Below are 23407 nucleotides of genomic sequence, written 5' to 3' on the forward strand. Positions count from 1 at the left end.
TTGTGTAGGAGTGTCAGAACATGAAAACTGATGAATAGTTCCATAAGTAGCTAAATATTCCTTAAACTCAGACAAGTAATACTCACCCCCCAAATCAGAATGAAGAATTTTAATGGTGGTAGAAAACTGAGTGCGAATCATGGAGTGAAAATTAGAATATATTTTGTAAAAATCAGATTTTCGAGTCATCAAATAAACCCAAGTAAACCGACTGTAATCATCCACAAAAGCTACATAATATTGCGAATCACCCTTGGTAACTATAGGGGAAGGACCCCAAACATCAGTATGGACCAATTGAAAAGGAGAAGATGAAATAGAATTACTTTTATTAAAAGGAAGAGCAGACATTTTAGCCAGTTTACAACCACGACACTCAGAAATATCACTAATGGGAAAATTACCTAAATGTCCAGACCTAACTAACATCCTCAACCGATAACTCGACAGATAACCTAACCTAGAATGCCAAATATAAAACAAAGAGGACTTATTGTTTAAACAAAAAGAAGACAATGCAGTAGAAAACACTTCTAGAGGAACATGCAAGCTGTCCAAGATATATAGTTCTCCAACTCTACGCCCGATCCCAATCTGCCTCTTAGATACCCGGTCCTGTGCAACACAATGAGAAGAAGAGAAAACAACATCAAGACTGGAATTACATAATTGACTAATAGAAATAAGACTGAGTGAGAGGTGAGGCACATAAAATACAGGAGAAAGAGACAAATGGGAACAGGAAATGGAACCAACATAGTGTACAGGCATAGAAGAATCATTAACAGTAGCAATAATGATAGAAGAAGAAAGAGAGACACAATTATTGAGGAGAGATGCAACAGGGGTCATATGATGTGAACAACCAGAATCAAAGATCCACGAAGTATGGATATTACCTGAAGAGGATGAACCAGACAAACCGAACTGAGTGGTAGTCATAGCGGAGGTTTGGGACGAAAGATTTGGATTGGCCACCATGAAAGACTTGAACTGCTCAAACATAGACTGCATATTGGAAGATGGATCATTCTCAGAAACTGGTGCAGAAAAGGCGACAGATGAGCGAGATCCTGAAAATGTCGGCTTAGCGAATGGTGAACCAGATGAATGACCCTTGGGCTGCAAAAGTTTAGGACATGCATGTTTCCAATGGCCTTTCTGATAACAGAAGCTACACTCATCCATGGAAAACCGAGGCTTGGGCTTACCAGTAACTTGAAATAAATGAGAAGATAGGGTGGGCAAGAGCTGAGGAGTGGCAAAAACTGACTGGGAAGCAGGAGTACCATGAGCCACCTTAAACCGAGTTTCTTCCGCAATAAGCTCACGGACAGCACCATCCACAGAAGGCAAGGGAGACCGATGAAGAATAGCTCCCCGAAGTGGCTCAAATTGATCACGAAGGGCCATGAGAAATTGAACAAGATGTTGTTTCTCCCGATAGTTGATATAACTGTCAAGTAACTGCAAATCGGACGGTTCCATCAAAGCAAGCTGATCCCAATAAGTAGTCATCTCATTGTAGAACTCCTGAATGGACTTATATTTCTGACTAGCACTGCGAATAGACATCTCAAGTTCATACTGTTTTGCAAAGTTAGACTCAAGGTACATAGTCTTCAAATAGTCCCAAACTTGTTTAGAAGTAGAATACTTGGAAAAATTCATACCAATGGTAGTTTGAACTGAATTATGAAACCAAGTAAGAATTTGTGCATTTTCCTTATCCCATTTAGCAACATCGACCTCAGTTTCTTGAGATTTCACAGGTCTAATAGTCATACCAATAACATAGTTCCACATGCCTTTACCCATTATAAAATTTTTCATTACATGAGACCAATAAGAATAATTGGTACAATCTAATTTAGTAGTAATAGCTTGCAATTTATCGTCAGCCATATTGTATACCCAAACTACAGTGCATTCAAAATAGAGTGAAAGGCAGCAGAGAAGAGCGAGATGAATGACCTATCAAGAGTAGTAATGCACTCTTCTCATAACCACGGCAAACTATAAACCAGAGACCAGTGATGGAGGTTCACTTTTTACGAGAGCTAGGTCAGAATAGAGAGAAGATCAGCGAGATACCCAACCTAGGTCTCCGAATGAACCAGGGACCAGTGATGGAAGCTTCTTAGGGTTTCGATTGAACCAGAACCAAAACCAGCAAGTGAGACGAGCTACTTCGATGACGACCTTGCGAAGAGAGAGACAGAGCTACGAGAAGAGCTGCTTCAATGACCTTGCAAAGAGAGAGACAGAGCTGCGATGGCCTTGCGATGAGAGACAGAGCTGCGATGTGCGATGAGAGACAGAGCTGCGATGGTCGATGATGACCTGTGAGGTATGCTACTGTTTGTAACCTTGCTCTGATACCATGATAACAGATGACAAAACTTGTGTATTTTGATTAATCAAAAGAAGTACAAATATATAAGCAATAGAATGAAATCCTAATAATCTAAAGTACTAAACTATCCTTAATGAATAATATAAACTATATAATTCGCATACTCAATGCACTTATCTCCCGTCGATTGTGCCTCGAGTTTGTATGTTTTGAGATTCCAAACCACATTACTCAATTGGGAGCGTGTTAGATATAAGACAACAATTTTGACAATAAAAAAATGTCTTATAAACATCTTATTTGGCATATATTATATAGAAATAATGTTAATTAAGCTACAAAGAAAATAGATATCCTTACATCTCTTGCTTTTCCAAGAAGTTGCATATGACTTCTTTGTGGTGTGACTGCTGATTACAACTATGGTTTGAAAAATCATAGTTGTAATCTAAGGACTGCTAATTACCCAAAAAAAATAAAAAATAAAAAATAAAAAATCTAAGGACTGGTTTTATATTGTCATTCCTCTAACTATACGAGTGTGTTACTTAGCTTTCTCTTCCCAAGCTAAGTGTATGCTATGCTTCTTGTTTTGGTCAGTCATAGTAGTTGATGATACATTCCTTCCACGGCTACCTACCTATCTTATTCTTAGGATATATTATTAGTGGCAGTGGCATCACCAGCACCAACAGAGAGTTGTGAGACGAGGAATAAACAAGCTGAGGAAACAAATACAGCACCGGCGAAACAAGCAAGATCGAATCCAGTAACCAAAGGTATACTCTTGAATTTCTCCAACACTCCTACTTGCAGTGTCATCATCACAGCTTGCCCGATTTTCGACTTTGCTTCTGTAACCGACTTCATCCCCACCCACCTTGGAAGTGTCTGACAAAAACAAAACAAAAATCAAAATTTTTTTAGTACTTATTAATTAACTGTTAGTTAACACAGTTTAAGCTTTCATGAGAGTACACTTTAATAACTTAATGGACTTAATTTTTTATTTAATAAATAAAGTTTAATATTCTAATTGTTGTGATGCACTTTAAAATTTTGTATTACAAATCTTTGTGTAATGAATTTTAAATATGTCAGTATGGAAAATTAAGGTTTTGGGGATCAAAATTTAAGGACAAAATTATTTTTTTGGGACCAAATTCTTTTGTTGTTTTTGAGACTAAATTTTTTGTCTCAAAAAATAAATATTTTGAGATCAAGTTATATTTTGTCCCTGATAGTATATTTATTAGTGACATTTTTCAAAATTTGTTTGCCTTATTTTTTTATTTTTCGGAACGATCTTTTAGTGACTATTCTCATGAAGATAAAAATTGGCCCTTAAATGTTTTTTGTAATTAAATTTTTACTTTTAGACACCAAAAAATTAAATTTCTGAAACTCTTATCTGTTATAGTGTATATATATATATATAAAGAAAACTCTAATTAAAATCCGAATTAATGTCAAATTAGGTTCATATGCGCCAAACCCAGCGAAACTTACAAGCCCATAATTTTAAGATCAAAGGTAGGACTTCGGCTTTTAGAATCTAAGATGGGTCAGCGAAAGTGTGGCACATTGATTACTCAAAGTCCATAGCCTAACCCTTAAATTTTAGGGTCAGGATTGTCCGGCACAAACTGTGACCGAAGCCTAATTTAATTGAGCAAAATGTTATATTTACATTTGTAGGTCATTATTCTTAGTGACTTTGGATCCTCATATTGTTTGTTACAATTTATTCCACTCTTGTAATGCTATAATATCTTTATAATTTGAATTTAATATAATTTATCTTTTAATGATTTAGAAAATTGTATTTAATTTTAAATTTTAATTTTGACGAGATGATAAAATTAAAAAAGAGCATAGGAAAGAGAGTCAGGACAACAAAAAAAATGAGAACAGAAATTGTGTGTATACAATTTGGAGGGATGTAAATGTAGGAAACAAGTGGAGGGAGGCACCTTGAGATGGAAAAGTCCAAAGAAGTTTGAAGAGGGGAGCTGTGAACCTTTTCCTTTGAGATATTTTGAACCCACAAACATGGCATGCAACCCCATCCCAAATATCAGCATTGCTGTTCCTATGAGGAACATATCTGCATCAAATGATTCACTCATTTTCTATCACTAACAACATTACTATCCTACTACTACTACCAGTCATATATACATAGCAATGAATAAAGGAAAAAAGGGACAAATTACATTGTTAGTCCTTATACTTTGATCTTTGTATCATTTAATTTCTATAATTTCAATTAGCTCAATTTTGATTTTGAATTTATGATTTTGTCTCAATTTTATTTAATTGAATACAATTTTTTTTTTAAATATAAAAAATGTGGACATAAGTAGCATGTCATGTTTTAAAAAGTTTTTTTTTTTTTTTAATAAACAAAAAAAGGAACATTTATTAATGAGATAACTATACCGAGTATTAAGATATTACACAACAAAAAGGGGGAGGGGCAGCACAAATTATCATAACAGATCTCACCAACCCCAACTAATCTTTTGGGTGCACACTAAAAAAGCCAGTTTTTTGGCTTTTCAATTTTTTTAAGTTAAAAAAGTCAATTTTTTTACCGAAAACAACCTAGTTTTTTTTTATCAAAAAAGCTAAAAATTCAAAAAGATAACTTTTTATCAACTTTTCAAAACACCACTAAATTGGCAATAAGAGAACACGAAAAAAGCCCCAAGCCTCCGAAAACCCTGAAACACCCAAACATTAACAGACCAAACCCATCAGCCAACATTACAACATACAGGGTTGTTTTGAGAAGTTGGTAAAAAGCTGATTTTTTGGCTTTTTGACTTTTTTAATGGCTTTTTTGGCAAAAAGTTGAGTTGTTTTGGGTAAAAAAGTTGATTTTTTTGCTAAAAAAAACTAAAAAGCCAACTTTTTGGCTTTTAACCATTGTTCCCAAAAGAGCCCACAATACAACTAGCTAGCGCCTTACTGACACAGCCTAATATGACTAAGATTCTCCATAATGTCATGCACTGAGTATGTACCTCCTTGATCAGATGTAATTTAATCCAAATAGCAACCCTCACCTTTACTGAATCAACAAGCTCTGTGAGTTGACATTAACCAATTTAGTGACTTTTTTTAAAAAAAAAAAAAAAAAAAAAAAAAAGTCCAAATTGGTATTATTAATTGAATCAAATTAACACAAAATTTAAAATTAAAAATCAAAATCAAACTAATTGGAATGATAGGGATCAAAATAACATAAGGACTACTAATGAATTTGTCCAAAAAAAAAAAAAAAAGAAAAAAGAAAAAATGTGAGAGAGGGGGAGAGAGGATACCTATTGCTTCAATTAGTAAGTGCATCACGTCTCCGTGATCTGAACTTTGGGACAATGAATTAAAATAGTGGAAATAGGATTCTAGAACCATGAAACAACCCTGGAATTACATTGTGAAATTAACATCACAGGCACATCAGAAAACAGAGGAAACGACAAAAGAAAGACATTATTTTCTTCCCAATTCAATTTGAGAAAACAAGTAATTAAATTCATGCATGTTATATTCATTATACACCTCCACAAAACACAATATTGAACCAACTAAGGATCCCGCAACAGCGAACAACGTAAAAAATCGACAGTCGATAATAACCTGCACAATATATAACAATTCGTGAGTTAAAATGAACAGATGATATATAACAATTCTGATAACATCAAGGTAATAATTCACTGTTAGTTGATTCAATTCTCATGGGTAGTAGTACTCCCATTTTACAAGCTGATAAATAAATACTCCCATTTTACAAAAGAAACAGAAGAAAATTATTATGTTATACAATGATATCTTTCTTTCAAATGTATTCCAAATTTATTAATGCAAATTGTGGATACAAATATGGAAAATATTTGAGGGTCACAATTTTTGTGGCCACAATGGCTCAAAACTGTCAAAACGACGTCGTTTTGGGTGCAAAACATGCAAAAACGACGTCGTTTTGACAGTTTTAGCCATTGTGGCCACAAAAATTGTGACCCTCTAGCATTATTGATACAAATATAGTTCTATGTGTATTTGGTATGTTTAAACATAATTCTATCTTGGAAATAATGTCTGCAACGTTAAAATATGAAACTACATCTAAGTTTTGTACCTTATAGTTTGTATATTTAGTGATATATATGTCAATGTCCCCAAAATTATTCATATGTTTGTGTATTTTATCATTTATAAAGAAAAACTTCAACAAAAGAAGTGTACTTGGTGCTTGTACGGAAATGAAGAATCATGTAGACACCATGTTTTTGTGCTCAAATCTCGTTCCCTATCATTGTCTATAACGTAAGAAGCTGGGCCTTTTCCCATGCATTTATTTTCTCTGATCATTGGTTAATTATATCTTTTATACATCACTAATTCTAGGAAGTAGATTTCTCTATCATTTTCTAATAAAAAATATGTTTGACCAACTTTTTTAGAAATTTTTTTGGACACAACTTACATTTTAAAGAACACTAAAAAGATATTTATAATTTTTTAAAAATAATCTTCACACAAAAAATATAAAAATAATGAGTGTGTTATTGAATTTTTAATTATTTTATTTATAAAGTACAAAAAAACTAAAGCAAAAAACAGAAACAATATCAAACATGCCCGAGTTTCTCAGTGTATACAGTTAATTCCATTTATCTTATTTTGTTGTAAAACTCAAATATAGTTATTGAGTTGTTTTGTTATTTGTGTTTTTATGTTTCTATTAAAAAAAAAAAAATTCTTCATATTTTAGTTTTATTTTATTTTTAGATTCATCTAAGTTAGATATACTTAAAAAGTAAATAAAAGATATGTAAAAAAGTATAAAAAAAAATTACTAAAAATGAAAAATTAAAAACAAAAAACAAGATCGAATAGACTGATTCAGACAATACAGACTAATTTGGTATGCCTTGTTAATAATCAAACAATTAATACATATACTCTCATATAATTAATATCTGGCCAGTCCAAGTTTATTTAATCAACTCAGAAAATCATTAACAAATAGAATTTTTATATACAAAACACATCCAAAATATTTGGCTTTTAACAAATTTCAAATTATGAGGTACGATTGGGGTATTAAAAAATTAAAATAAATAAATAAACGTACCCTTTCAATGAGCATTTGGGGATGTAATTTCCATGGCCTTGGTTTAGTAACGACCCTTAAGACCAGAAGCGCCGTAAAAGCAACCTTTGCAAGCAGAGAGGCCATACCTATTTCTCCTGCATTTGTTTGGTGCGGCGGCTTTGAAGTTTTTAGGACATTACTACTCTCTGAAGCGGCCACAGACGCCTTCACCACCACCACCGGCTGTTTCTTCTTCTTGCTTAGCCACTGCTTCTCTTCTTCGCATACACACCTTATCATGACAGTCGTCGTCGATGACAATGCCAAATTATTGAGTTTTTTTAGACCAGTAATAGAGGCAGAAGAGGAAAAAGAAGAAAGACCAAGACCCAAAGGCCTAGAACTACTATGTAGCGATATTAATCTGGTGGCAGCCATTGTTGCTGCTCTGCGTTGGTAAGTCTGATGAGATTAGGATGGATTAGTAGTTTGGTGGGTTTTGGGGGGTGCTGTATATTTATAGCTGTGGAAGAGAGAGAGAGAAGATTCGAGGCATAATCGCTGGAGCTGTCTTTACGCAGGGGACGGGAAGAGAGAAGTTATTTGCTGGTATTAGGGTGCAACTTCGATGGGATCAACCGAATAACTTGAATTCAGCTTGAATTTTTTTAGTATTTGGATAAGATATTTTTAAATTCGGTATGAATTTGGATAAAAATTTAGAAACTCGAATTAAATTTGGACGGACTTAGGCAAAGACGTCAAACAACCTGAGTAACTCGTAGTCCTAAATTATACATATATAGATATATAAAAATATTAAATATACATATAAATTATTAAACATTACATGATATTAAAGTAATTTAGATTATTAAATCCTATTGAATATATATTATATATACAAATAACATAAAACTTACTTATTTTATTTTTACTCATAAATTGTAAAGACTATTATAGTAATATCTCTCTTACAGTATATAAATTATTTGTTTTGATAGCATTAATGATTTTTTATAATAAAAAAAATGTAAATATAGTCAAATTTTAATGATATAGTTGCAAAAAAAATAAAATAAAATAAATTGAACTGAAATTCATTTATAATTCGGACAATTTGGGTAACTTGAGCAATTTAGGTTTAATTCGGTCGCGCTTGCGCAAACAACCTCGGATTACAATTCAAGCCTGGACAAGTCTCAGCATAACTTGGATTGAGTTTAAACAATCGCCCAATTCAACCGAATCCGCCGGAATTACATCCTTAGCTAGTCCTTAGGTACTACTATCTGTTGGTTCATGTGTGTTTTGATTTGTGAAGAAAGTGTGACTTAAGATTTTGTATCGAATAATTAAAAAATAACATGAACATGGTATATGATAATTAATGAGGAACAGGAACACGTGGTCTTCCGGAGCACCAAATAATTTTTCACGGGAGGACGTAACTTCGCGGCCTTTTACACTTTTCTTGGAGAGGTAGGTTTTGAGTTGAGTTGCCGATCGTCGAACGTTCCAAATCCATGACTCTTGTGTACTGTTTACGTGTATGTGCTGAGCTCAGCCTGTGGGTCCAATGCAGTAAGAGCCGAACACCTGTAATATTTGGAATTCTCTATTAAAAAATTAAAAATATATACTTTATAGATAGTGTAAGTGAGATTATTAATTGATAATTAGATAATATATGAGAGAAAATGGATTGAGATCCTCTCTATTCTAGGGTAGTAATGAAGGATATCATTGAATTGTAGGGGATTTATTAATAAGTGGACTTATCGTTCAATAGGTCCTGTAAGAATTAATGACATTTTTCATCAAATATTATTAAAAAAGTCACTAATTGTTAATTTTCAGTAACAATCTAAAAATGTTTATAAAAAATGTTACTAATTATAAATTGAGCGACAGTTTATTAAAAAAATTGTCACAAAAAATATAACGAATTTTTAACTTTAAGCAACAATTTGACAAATTCGTCACAGGAAAACGTCACTAATTGTAAGTTTTAATAACAATTTATAAAAATCGTGACAAAAAGTCATTAATTGTCAATTTTTAGTAACATATGTAAAAAAATTGTCACAAAAAAAATAATTTTAGCGATAATTTTATTATGACTTATTTTCAGTAGGATTTGATGAGAATAAGTTTACCCTTAAATTATCTAAGGATTGTGAAATAATCATGAAAATATATTAATATTTTAATCAAATCCTTAGATAATATAATATAGATTCTCCATTACAACTTCGGAATAGAGAAGATCACAATCTACAACTTTGGAATTGAGAAGATTATAATTACAAGAAAGTTTCCTTAGATATTTTAATTAATTATTACACCACTAAGTAAAAAAACTAGTCTAATTTTTAGATTAGAATAGAAATCACGTAAATAATTTATTCGCTATACTCAACACATAAATCAAATTATCAAAACTTTTTACCAAAAAAAAAAAAATTCCCCCTAATTTTTTTTAAGAAATTTATTAGAAAATCTTTTTTCAAGTGTTTGTATCTTAACTAGTCCTTACGATATTCTTATATTTCAATAAGTCCTATTGAACATTTGATCTACCAATGCCTAATTCTCTTATTTAAGATATTTTGTGGATATTTCTACCTTTATAAATATTTTTTAAACGGTTAGTAATTTGGTAATGTGAACATTCATATTTTACAATGTGAATATTCACATTGACGTGTGAATGTTCACATTGATAGTGTGGACATTCACATTGACATGTTAACAATGTGATTCACATTGACGTGTGAATGTTCACATTGACATGTTAACATTCACATTGATAGTGTGAACATTTATATTGACAATATGAACATTCACATCACAGAACATTTACATTGTAAATGTGAATATTATTAGGGGTATTTTGGTAACTATGTCACCCATAGAACTTAATGGAATATAAAAAAATAATGTGGACTAAATGGAACATAAGTAGGTAAAAAAGGATTTATGAAAAAGTGCTCTATTTTTTTTTTATCAAATTAAACTAAATTAAATTAACTGTTGTGTTCCAAAGGGATCAGTTACAAGAATGTGCTGAGCTCTGCAGATAGAGTGCATGTTTGGTAGAGCTTAATTTTAGTTTCACTCAACTTTAAGATTATTTTAAGTTGTTTTGGTGTGTATGGTAGAGCTTAAAATCACTTTTTGTAGCTTAAATTAAGCCAAAGAAGTGATTTTTGGCTGAGTGGCCTTCAGGGTCCTTTTGAATTGAGCTTTAACGGGAAGCTACAAATTGAGGAGCAAAATTACTTAAATGCCCCTAGTCAATGTCAACTATTACCAAAAACCCAACTAGATAAACCACATATTCTCAAACACTGTTCACTTGAGAGAGAGAGAAGAGAGGCGATTTTCGGCAAGGAGGCGATTTCTGGCTGGAGATTTTCGGCAAACAAACCAGAGTTCTCTCTTTCTCTATCTATCTATCTATCTCTCTCTCTCTCTCTCTCTCTCTCTCTCTCTCTCTCTCTCTCTCTCTTTCTCTTTTATGAACTAGAGGGGGTGGCTAGGGTACGATTTGTTCCGTCGCAGCCTCCTGTCACCACAGCCATCGACGGTGTGATCACGATTTGAAAACCTAAAGTTCCGTGATCTTGCCGGCTTCGTGAGATAACCTAACGGTAACGAACCAGAGCTCTCTATCTCTCTCTCTTTCTCTTCGCGATTTGGCCAGACAACCAAGCTAGGGTTCTGGTCGCGATCTGGTCGAACCAGAGCTCTCTCTCTCTCTCTCTCTCTCTCTCTCTCTCTCTCCTCTCTTCTCTTCTCTTCTCTCTTCGTGATCTCTCTCTCTCACATCTCCAGTGTTGTTTTGACGTCGGCTAGGTCATCAACGGTGACGGTGAGCCATCTTCGGCTTGTACCCAACATTAATATAAAAAATATGCATATAAAATAACAATTTTTATATTAAATCACACTAAAATAATTTTTATATTAAATAACAAATAATATGTAATGAAATATAATATAAAATATGTAATGAAATATATATTAATTGGTATTAATTTTAATGAATTAATAAATTAAACAAAATTAACAAAGAAAAAAGAAAGAGAAAAAATGAATTGGTATATTTTGTGAAATAATAAATTGGTATATTTTGTAACAATTTTTAATAAATTACAAAAATATCAATTAATATTTTAGTTTTTTTATTTATTTCGGGAGGTTTTCAGTGTTTTAATAATAATAATAATAATAAAGCATTTTAGCCATCAATGAAATAAATTTTATATTAATTGATACTAATTAATAATTTTAGTATTAATTGATGCTAATTAAGCCATTAATTGACACTAATTAATTTATAATGAAAAAATGAAATAATTTTATACTAATTGATACTATTAATGAAAAGAATAATTTTTGTAATACTAATTATATTAACTTTTATTAATGAAATAATTAAAAAAAAATTAAAACAGAAAAAAATGACAAAATAATTATTTTTATATCATATAAGGGCAAAAAGGATAATTACACAGCAAAAAGTTATTTTACAGCTTATCAACGAAACACTACTTTGCTGCTTAAATTCATAATCCCGCAGCTACACCAAACAGGTTAATACTTATATTCACAGTTGTAAGCTATAATATGCTAAATTATAATCTATAATCACTTTTTCACAGCTCTACCAAACAATGTTACTTTTTATCTGTGGTCATTTAGCTCATGTTCTCTTTGACTCTGGTTCCACTCATCCTTTTGTTGCACCACACTTTGTTTCCAAGTTAATACCAACACCCGAACCCTTAGGATATGTATTGTCTGTATCTTTTCCTTCTGGTAATTCTGCCCCTAGTGTTGATGTGTACAAATCTTGTACTGTATCCTTAAAAGGTGAAACCTTACACGTAGACTTGATCCCCCTCTGCGTTAGTACCTTTGATGTGATCTTAGGAATGGATTGGTTGGCAGCCAATCATGCCTCTATCAATTGTGAAGCCAAAAAGGTCTCCTTTCGGTCACCAAACCAACTCGAGCTTGTCTTTGATGGAATTGGAGTCTCTCTCCCTCCATGTGTTATATCCTTCAAGATAGCCCAACGGCTTCTAAGAAAGGGTTGTTGTAGTTGTATCTGTTATGTGATCGATACTTAACAAGAAGCCCCCATACTTGATTCAATCCTTGTGGTTCGCGATTTGCTATATCTATTTCTTGAAGACCTACCTGGTACTCCGGTTGACTGAAAAATCAAATTACCCATTGAAACCCAACGTGGTATACAACCAATCTCAAAAGCCCCTTACCACATGTCCATGACAGAATTAAAAGAGCTGAAGACTCAACTCCAAGAACTACTAGACAAAGGTTTCATTCGACCTTGTGCCTCAACTTGGGGAGCTCAAGTGCTATTCGTAAAAAAAAAAAAGGATGGCACGATGAGATTATGCATCGATTACCGGGAGCTAAACAAAGTCACCATTAAAAATCGGTATCGTCTGCCACGAATTGATGACTTGTTCGATCAACCGCAAGGCGCCCAAGTATTCTCGAAAACTGACTTGTGTTCTGGCTATCATCAACTAAAAGTCAAAACGAAAAACGTCGAAAAGACTGCCTTCAAAACCCATTACGGGCACTACGAATTTCTCATCATGCCATTTGGCATCACAAATGCTCCAGCGGCCTTCATGGACCTCACAAACCGAGTGTTCAAACCCTATCTTGACGAGTTCGTCATTGTCTTCATTGACGACATTCTCATATACTCCAAATCACCGAAAGACTATGAGCAGCATTTGCGAACAGTTTTATAAACACTACGTATCACAAACTCTATGCCAAGTTAAAGAAATGCGAATTTTGGATCATCAATGTACATTTTCTTGGTCACATTGTAGACATCCCCGAACGTCCCGGGAGGGAAATCCCGATTTGTTCGTTTGGGATTACTACAGTTCGGACTCAAATTGTCATAGCTCTTAATCTGAACCAAAGAGTCTAAATCCAGCAAATCGTTTTGGAAAACAGATTTTTGTAAAGAAGTGCCAAACATGGACTGCTTTGCCAGATACAGAGTTGCCACCTAAATATTTTATTTTGGGAGAATTTAGGAAACCCTAACTCGTTTGCCTAAGGCCACGTGTCCGTCATCACCAGAGTTGCCTCGGCTCGAGAACTTAGGTACGATTGGGAAAGGTCAGCTATGAGCACCCCCTCTCGCCCGATCCGAAGATCGGCCTCTACTAACCATAATATCTTGTTTTGAAAACATTATGCGTTCTTATTCCGGTTATTAGCCTAGATTTGCTATGTGATGCGCACAGCATGACAAATATAGACTGAGTCACCTGAATTGGGACAAAGCATTGCATATCCGTTTGTTTGGAAATCGGTTTGAAATTTGTTACTCGCAAGTAGGCTAAAACATGGATTTCGACGAGTTGTTCCAACTCAAACAATCCAACCTTCACCCACAGGCATTCAGGCAGATATATCACATAAGCATATAGCCTCATGGTAAGCATGCTAATATGGCAACACTCACACACATGCAAGATGCTAAAGCATAAGAGCTTACTTAGTACTCCAAGCCAAAACAGAAACTAGTTAGTAATCAAATGCATGATCCTAGTTCATGTTAAGATGGCTAATGCAACACATACAGAATGCAACTAGAATGGGCTCGGCTAATCTAAGAATGGCATGTTGAAATGCGACAACTCGATACACGTATTCAAGTTGGAATGGAAATACTATGCAGTTAGTATGATGCACCGAGCCCGGTGCGTGTAAGACTGATGAATGATGCACGCATGCATATCATAAGGTATGCTAAATTAAACATGCCCTAAACTAACCATCGAAAGCTAGTAAATAAAAGGGAAGAAAGACGTGGGGTTGGAAGACATACACACACTCACGCACACTTAATACACAATTGCCCTCACTCGGAGGGTCCGAATAAATAATATAGATTTAACTAATTAACTAGCTGACTAACTAACTAATTAATTACAAAACTTCTAATTAATCAACAAACTAATTACAGAAAGAAGGTGGCCGCAGCCCCGCCTCGGAATGATGGGATGATTCATGCTCAATTTGCCGCGCCCGAAAACCCGATACCATGCCACTGTTGCCTCTGTTTACACTACCTTGCTCCTCCAAAAGATATGAAAGTTTCCAGAACTGCTTTGAATTTCCTCCTGAGTGTTTTGGGTTTCCACCGGCCATGGGAATATTCTTATCGGCTAAATATTGGGCCATCGGCTAGACATTGATGGTCGGTCGGCACTACAAATGGCCGGCCGGCTATTTCTTCTTGCAGAAGCCTGCAGTTGACAGCAGCAGAGGGAAAACAGTGTATGGCATGGAATTTTCAAGCAAATGTGAGCATGGCCACACTCCCTATCATGCAATGGACTCAAGGGAGCGTGGCTTTCGACCCTCGGGCCATCAATTATGCATTTTGATGCATGATGGCCTAAGAGGCCAAGTTTGCCATTCAATGTAAATGCATGCACAAAAGAAATGAATGCCTCATGCCCTATCATGTTGAGGTCAAGGGCATTGGCGACGGAGAAGTGAGACGTGTTTCGTCACTTTAAGTACGAACGCGCCTCATTCCTCAAATTTGGTTTGACACCCCAAACCAAACAAGATGCAATGCATGTATGCCATATACAATGCAAAGTGATGCAACTCATGCGAGGCAATATGAGCATGCTAAGCTAATGCAACATGACACAACTAACTCATACAAGCTAAACTAATGCAATATGAACATGTCAAGCATACAACAAGGCTATGTGATGCACTCAGCTAAACAATATGCAAACATGCAAACAAGATATAATGCAAGCATGCAACTAATGTAATGCAACATGCATCATGCTAAGCATACAACTATATACAAGGGTGGTCTTAAACTGAAATGAGAGGCCTCAGCCATGCCCCAAAACAGTGGCCGAAAGTGGTGAAAATGGTGGACAAATGCTCATGCAAACATGCATACCAATGGGCCTAAGACTAAGGCATAAAAAGGAGCATTCTACTACAACTATCATGACCACTCATGGCATGGACTAAGCAACCAAAAACAGAGTTTCTATGCATCAAAATATGCCCCAAAACCCACTGATATGGCAAACCCAAAGACTTAAACACATAAGTATGCACAATGGCTTATATATGGAGCATAGGATCACATCTCTTCAAAGTATTGAAAGGATAACAAAATGCAAACATGTAAGCATAAAACATGGACTGAAATGACCTAATAAGTGATTCCAAATCACTGAAATTGCCAAGATAATGCATGCTAATGACTCACACACCCGATGCCAACATGCTAGAATGCAAAGAGACTATACAAAGCATGAAAGGCATGACCAAATCAACGCCCAACAGCCCTCAAGCATGATGAACATGACCAAAAGCTTCACAAAGCTAGGCAAAAACATGCAGGCATGATGGTCTAATGGCAAGATGCACTTCTAGGCAAAATGGAGGAATAAGAGACAAGTGTATAATGCATGAAATGGACCATTACTCCGACCAAAGACAGAGGCATATTATGACCTAACAACACCCAAAAACCTCTGAAATGGAGCCAAAGACAACTTCTCATGCATGCTACCATTATGAGCAAAAAACATGGACAAAAGAGACACAAAGGGAGAGGGGTGTCCCTCCCCTATGAAAGACCTCAAAACCTCTTCTTGACCACTGAAAATCCTCTGGATTTCAGTGGTGAGAAGACCAACACACGAAGGTATTCAAAGCTCAACCAAAGAAGGCACAAAAGGGCCAAATAAGGCCTAAGAGGGGGAGGTTGACCCCCAACACCAAAATGACCTTAATGAAACATCTTAAGCATGCAAATACAAGACTTTTTTTCAGTTATACACAAAGTTCAAAATAGCATGCAAAGGGGGGTAAAAGCTAATGCAAGATTGGGGAATATAAAGCAATAGTGTTACCCTTGAAGAACACTTCAAGAACAGCAAGTCCAGCTCCCTTCTTCTGATCAAAACTAGCTCAAAACTTCAAGAACAAACCCTTAACACCTCCAAAGTCGAAGTATGGTGTAATGCTAGGTGACTTAGTGCAAAACTAAGAACAAAACACACTTTTTGGCCCTCAAACACACACAAATGAAGAGAGAGAGAGAGAGAGAGATATAGAGAGAGAGTGGAGTATACATCAGATATATATATATATTATCTCTGGTTTTGTTGAACCCCCTCAAAGGAAAGGGAAGGCCCTCTTATATAGAGCAAGATGGAGGCTTAAGCTTCCAAGAGAAGCTAACAAAAGGGGTCAAGGCTTCTCAAACAAGCTAAGGTAAAGGGGCCAAGGCTTCTTTAGGAAGCTGAGACAGGTGTCCAAGCTTCTTGAGGAAGCTAAGACAAAGGTCCAAGCTTCCCCAAGAAGCTAGACCAAAATGGTGCAAATTCCTCCATACACGTGTATAGAGGACAGGTCCGTGCACTCCAGCTGGCACAGCTGGCATGCACAATGCCTAAAAAAGACAAAAGGAGGTGTCGGCCAGGAAAGGAGACCACCGGCCAAATACATGGTCGGCCGACCACACAAAATGTCGATACACCTCAGATAATTGCCAATCGACCAAACATTTGGTCGATAGAAAAAAAGAAAGACCGGTGGCTTCATGCCACGGCCGGTGGGTTTTAGGGATGGCTAACAAGCCTCTTCCCACCCCCAGAAGCACAAAACACAAGTCCCTGGTGCAAAACCAAGCACAGAACAGGCAAGTTAAGAGATCCTGAGGCAAGGTGCGCGGTGACGTCCAAGTCTTGAGGACGGTAAAAAATGGAGTGTCTACAGTTGCCCCTTTTTGACAGAACTCGAAAGTCATAACAATGACGGGAGTGAATGTCAAAGCCCAGAGACGACCCATTTTTGACATGGCCGAAGACTTAGACAAAGCATACAAGCTACAGATAAAGATATGCGCCCGAAGGCAGGGGCAAAATGCATGACAATGCACAGAGCCGAGCACAACTTATGATGTCACGACCCCAAACCGCCCCTAGTAGTTTGGTGCCGTGATGGCTAGTAATCCGTAATTACCGAAGGCCAACTGTCAAAAGTTTAACACAATCAGAGTATGGATATAGGGGCTCACAAATGCGGAAGCAATAAATCAAAATACAAGTAGTCCATAAGAGCTGTGCATAAGTCCAATGATATGGCATACATCTTTACAACTTGAATACAATAAAGTAAAATACGTGTTACATCTTGATCAAAAGGCTTCTCTAGCCGTCATATACAAAATACAGTGAATACAAGCCAAGAAGCATGATTTTCAAGATTCGCCGACGTAAAAGAAATAACATTGCCGACATGAATATAAAACAAAGCCGACATAATCATGGGTCCAAAACAAGCTTTCAAAAACACATTCTAGGCATCGCCGACGTCCTGCTCATCACCTACATATATATAGAGAGGGTGAGCTTGGATACTCAGTGAATGGTACAAATAATAAAGGTTTTGCATGAATATAGCCGAAGTCTTTCAAAACAAAACATGCTAAAACCATACGAATATTAGCCGAGATTCTTCCAGAGCAAAACACATCAAAGCTTTATCAAAACAAGGGATGAAACGTATTCATCTATCAAGTCTTACAAGTCTCAAGGGATGCTTACTGACGTCGGCAAAACACATCAAAACTTTAACAAACAAGGGATGAACCGTATTCATCTATCAAGTCTTACAAGTCTCAAGGGATGCTTACTGACATCGGCAAAACACATCAAAACTTTCTGAACAAAGAAGTCCACGCGGTAAATCGTCAGTGGCAAAACAAGGACTGCACGATCCATAATCGATTAGTCAAGGTGCTGCGAAAGTTTATAGTCCTCCAGCACAAGGGACTTGTGTCATTTAAGCCCGTAGCTCCTTTTAACATGATGGTCTTGTGTTACTTAGGCCCGTAGCCCGTTTTAACACGATAGTCTTTCCTAGAGAGGACCGTATCCTCTTATACTTAGTACTGCGAAATCTTTCCAAGAAAGGACCGTATCCTTTTATACTTAGTGCTGCGAAAGTTTAGAGTCCTCCAGCACAAGGGATTTTTACACTTGGTACTGCGAAAGTTTAGAGTCCTCCAGTACAAGGGACTTTACACTTGGTACTGCGAAAGTTTAGAGTCCTCCAGTACAAGGGACTTTTCAAGAATGACATCAAAACAGAGCTTATACTTGATACATCAAAACAGAGCTATTCATTCATGCTTAACAAATACTTTCGTCAAAACAAAGCAAAGCAAGATTTCTCAAAACAGTATAACATAGCTTTATTAGAAATACCACTCACCTAGTTCTTCAGGTGCAGGCTCAAAGCAAAGATCAAGGTCCTACAATCACACGGCAATCACATTCTCAAAACAAGCTTTTCATGCATGCGAATGATCTCGGCATTCCCTCCAGATCCAAGTCAGTAACAAAGCAAAACATGCTGGGAGTTTAAACATTGCTCCCGTCTCATGGAAACACACTGGGTACCAACCAGGTCCTTGCCGAGGTCCTACACCTCCTTGCCGAGGTGTGGTCCCGATGGCCTTATTCAAAAGCAAAGTCGGGAAAGCCTGGGTTTCCCTTTGAAGAACATGAAGGACATGATCACGAAGAAGATGAATGCAAGATCATAACTTGTTACAAAATCAGAGATTTCATGCCAAGAGTTCAAAACAGGGACCTGGGTACCCATACAAGAAGGTCATGCAAGAACAAACACAAAAACATGGTTTTGGTTTCAAAACTTTCGGATCGAAACGAGACTTTTCTTCAAGAACACATGAATACCATTTTTCTCTTCCAAAACCAACTTCAAATCGATGCATGACATGCAAAACAGATTCGATCATGCAATGCAGCTAGATGATCAATAACAACAACCAAAGTAGATCAAGATTCTAACCTCAAAACTCGAATCTAACGGTTCAAACCTCGAAGATCAAGCTTGGAAGATCTATTCTCACTCAAGAACTCCTCCTCCTTCTCTCTAGAGCTTGTCTCTCTAAAGGCAAAGATTTGAGACAAAATGATTTGTTTCTAGGTCTGCCGGCTGTCTTAACAATCAGCTCGGACACGTGGTGCTATCAGGTTGGTTCAACTCAAAAGGTGATTGATTGATAAGACAAGTCTATGACAAAGCGTACACAGCAAGCTGGGGTAAGGCACATTGGCAAGTAATGACATCGGCTCAAGTCAAAGCTTCGGCAACAGGGTAACAAAGACATCGGCTAGGGAGGACGACACTTGACTAAGCTGTGCCACACCTTGGCCGGGGTGTGCCACACCTCGGTCTAGGCTATGCCTGCCCAAGGACAAGGATTACTAAGTGCAAAACATCTTGGCAACAAGCCCGAGGTGAAGGTGGGATCAACCAAATGGTTCCAAAACAGCTCTAAGTACAAAGGTTCAAAGGTGGACTAAGCTCAAGATGACCTCGGCTACACACCGAGCAAAGGACAAAATCATTCAAGTAACACTTAAACAAAACAAGGCAAGGCAAGACTTTCAAAACAACATAACAAGGCAAGATCATGCACGAATGTATGCAAGTATGACAAGAGTAAGGTGAGGGTTGCTACATATGATCATGCAAAGAAAGCTGTAACGAAGCATATACATACAATAAATGTAACAGTTTAAGCAGTCTAATCATAAATCCAACTACATTACAATGCATAAAGGATGTAAGAGAATTACGTAATTCTCGCTACATTTCACGCGGAGAATACAATACATGTGCGGTTCACTTGGTCGCGCCAGCTTCAAATGAACTGTATATACAATATCGTGCCTGTAAGAGAAAGAAAACTTAACAGGTACAATATTGTTAGCAGTATGCGTAACAATGCAATTGAAAGTGCGTGACAACGCAAACCGAGTGGGAAGCATAACAATGCGACTCAGGGCAAGCATAACAATGCTATGAAGGCACAAACATATGTAAGTAAAGAACACGTGACAACGTGCACAATGCGTGAAGATGTAGACACATGTAAGTAAAGCACACGTGACAACGTGCACAATGTGTATAAAAGGGAACTTGAACACATGTAAGTAAAGCATAACGCGACAACGCATGCAATGTGTATAAAAGGGACTTGAACACATGTAAGTAAAGCATAACGCGACAACACATGCAATGTGTATAAAAGGAACTTGAACACATGTAAGGAAAGCATAATGCGACAATGCATGCAATGTGTATAACAAGGACTTGAACACATGTAAGTGCGCGACAACGCATGCAATGTGTATAAAAAGGAACTTGAACACATGTAAGTAAAGCATAACGCGACAACGCATGCAATGTGTATAGAAGGGACTTGAACACATGTAAGTAAAGCATAGCGCGACAACGCATGCAATGTGTATAAAAAGGAACTTGAACACATGTAAGTAAAGCAATACGCGACAACGCATGCAATGTGTATAAAAGGGTGTAGACACCCCATTTTTGACCGTCCTCAAGACTTGGACGTCATCGTTTGAACACTCGGTGATCATCCATGTTTGTGTTCGTTTGGAGTTCCCGGAAGTCTCGGCTACGCGCCTTGCCTCAGGATTTCCGAACTCGACCGTTTAGTGTCTGGTTTTGCACCAAACACTTGTGTTTTGCCTTGGAAGGGCAGAGAATGCCTTGTGATGCATCCCCACACACCACCGGCTATGGCCAGAGGCCACCGGCTGGTTTTTGCTGCCACCGGCAATGTATATTGCCGGTCGGCACTATTTAGTGCCGGTCGGCACTCTTTTTTGCCAAAATGGCATCTTTGGCCGGCCGACTACTGTGCATCTACTTTTGCAGATATTTTAAGACAGCTGTCTTGCTTTTGGCTCCCCTTCATACACGTGTATGGAGGGATCTCCCTCTTTAGAAGCTTGTCTTGTAAGCTTTACAAGACAAAAGCCTCTATAAAGAGAGGTCTTCTCTCTTGTTGCAAGGGTTAGACACTTGAGACATTTTAGAGATAGAAAGGATAGAGAGAAGCTCTGGTTTTAGGGTTAGGGTTCATACATATCTCCTATCTCTCTTTTTCTCTCTTTGTGTTCTAGGTGTTTTAGTCCATACTATTGCACACAAACACCTAGTGTTTCACCTTCCTTTGGCTCCTGAGGTTCTAAGGGGCTGATTTTGGTGTTTTGGTGTTGGATTCAAGCCAAGGAGGGCCATTGGAGCATCATTTGTGAAGGTGGTCTACAAGGGTGAGAAACTTTTCTTTTATTCCCCATTTTTGCATCTTGTTTTTGCCTATCTTTGAACTATTTTTGTGCTTAGTGTATAATACAAAAAAGTTCTATTTTTTAACCCTCTTGATTGTTTATTAAGAGTGTTTTGTGGTTTGAGGGTGTTTGACCCCTCTTAGGCCTTGAAAGGCCTCATTTTGTGCTATTTTGTGCAAGTTTCGAGACTTTGGTGTTTGAGCCTCTTCACCACTGAAATCTTGAGGGATTTCAGTGGTGAAGATGGTGCCTTGAAGTCCTAAGAAGGAGAGGGCCACCCCCTCTCCTTGTTGTCCTTGATATGAACCATTTTTGGCCTCTTGAGGGAGCATCTAGCTAAGCTTCATGTTGACTATGCCTTGGCTGTTTTTTTGTGCCTATTATATCATAATATGCCTCTGTTTATTGTTGGTTTTGGTACACCATGCATGCTTAGCATACCTACCATGTAATGCCTTGTTATTGCCTTAATATGCCTTAGATTGTTAGCCCTTGTTCAAGCATGTTTTAGGCTTAGTTTTGTGAAGGTTTTGTGCATATTTTGCCATGTCTTAGGTCTGTCCATAGTTGTTTGGGTCGGATTTGGCATGCTTAGTATAGCCCCTTTGCATTCCGGCTTGTTGGCCTTAAGTATGCGAATGTATAGCATGACATTTTTGCATTGATTTGGTGATTTGGAACCATCCACCATGTCATTTCAGTCCCATTTGCATGCCTATATGTTTACCTTGGACGCATCTTTAATGCTTTGGAAGCTTGTATAGTATGCTCCATGTTTTGGCCATTGCACATGCCTTTGAATTTGAGCCACTTAGATGCCATCTAAGAGTCCATTTTGCATGGTCTAGGTCTGTCTTGAACCTATTTTAAGTCCTCTTAGCCTTGTGAGGCTTGGTTGGCTTAGCTATGGTTTAAGCCCCTTTGACTTGCTTCAAGTACTTGGACCATTTGCATGCTAATGTTTAGCCTATCTTGTTGCTTGGTTTGACACCATCTTAACATGATTTTCAATGCTTACCTTGCATGCCATTAGTCCATGTTATACCTCTTTCAAGTGTGCTTGAGAGTTGTTCAATTTGTGCCTAAGCATTGGCCCTTTAACACGTGCATGTGTGTATGTGTTTTGGTCCTTTACTTTGGTCACTTTGGCCACTGTTTTAGGCCTATTTAGAGTTGCCTAAATCATATATAAGTCCACATTTCCATCAATTTGCATTGCCTCATGTTTGCTTGTATGCTTGCATAAGTGTCTCGCCATGCCATGTTGCATCCTTAGCTTGTATGCCTAGGTTGCATTGCATCTTGCATGCATGCCTTGTTCCTTGACTTGGTGATAGGGATTAGGCCTTGGTTCATTTGTTTAGTTTGCATTTCATTTGACATGAAAGTTGCACACTTGACTCCTTGGGCCATCATGCATGGAAATGCGTGATTGGTGGTCCGAGAATCGAGACACATGCCCTTTTGAGTCATTACCATGATAAGGGACATGATTGGTGCATATATGCCTTGAATTGTACTGCCATGCTTTGCCTTGCCCTCTGTTGCTGTCAATTGCAGATTCTGCAGGAACACTCTACCGACCGGCAATTTCTAGTGTCGACCGGCAATCATTTCCCTGCCGATGGATTCATTTTGTGCCGGTGGCCACATGCTACTGCCGGTGGCAATCCCATTCAGCTGGTG

General features: G+C 37.0%; 1 protein-coding gene across 2 annotated transcripts in view; it reads right to left on the bottom strand.

The window, feature by feature from the left end:
- Positions 1-8011, bottom strand: part of LOC114257863 (uncharacterized) — a 50440-nt gene extending 42429 nt beyond the window's left edge. Inside the window, exons 1-5 of one of the 2 annotated variants that reach the window (XM_082873822.1) lie at positions 7503-7996; positions 5924-6001; positions 5686-5785; positions 4330-4463; positions 2997-3247 (exon numbers count right to left, since the gene is read on the bottom strand). In XM_082873822.1, the coding sequence (XP_082729948.1) occupies positions 3008-3247; positions 4330-4463; positions 5686-5785; positions 5924-6001; positions 7503-7901 (951 nt within the window). In that variant the 5' untranslated portion in view covers positions 7902-7996 and the 3' untranslated portion in view covers positions 2997-3007. Of the gene's footprint in view, positions 1-2996; positions 3248-4329; positions 4464-5385; positions 5448-5685; positions 5786-5923; positions 6002-7502 lie in introns of those variants that run through there. The other variant, XM_028197683.2, reaches the window with a different exon arrangement.
- Positions 8012-23407: the final 15396 nt, after the last annotated feature.

Source organism: Camellia sinensis, chromosome 6 (assembly GCF_055761805.1).
Source record: "Camellia sinensis isolate YWXY chromosome 6, ASM5576180v1, whole genome shotgun sequence".
NCBI lineage: Eukaryota > Viridiplantae > Streptophyta > Magnoliopsida > Ericales > Theaceae > Camellia > Camellia sinensis.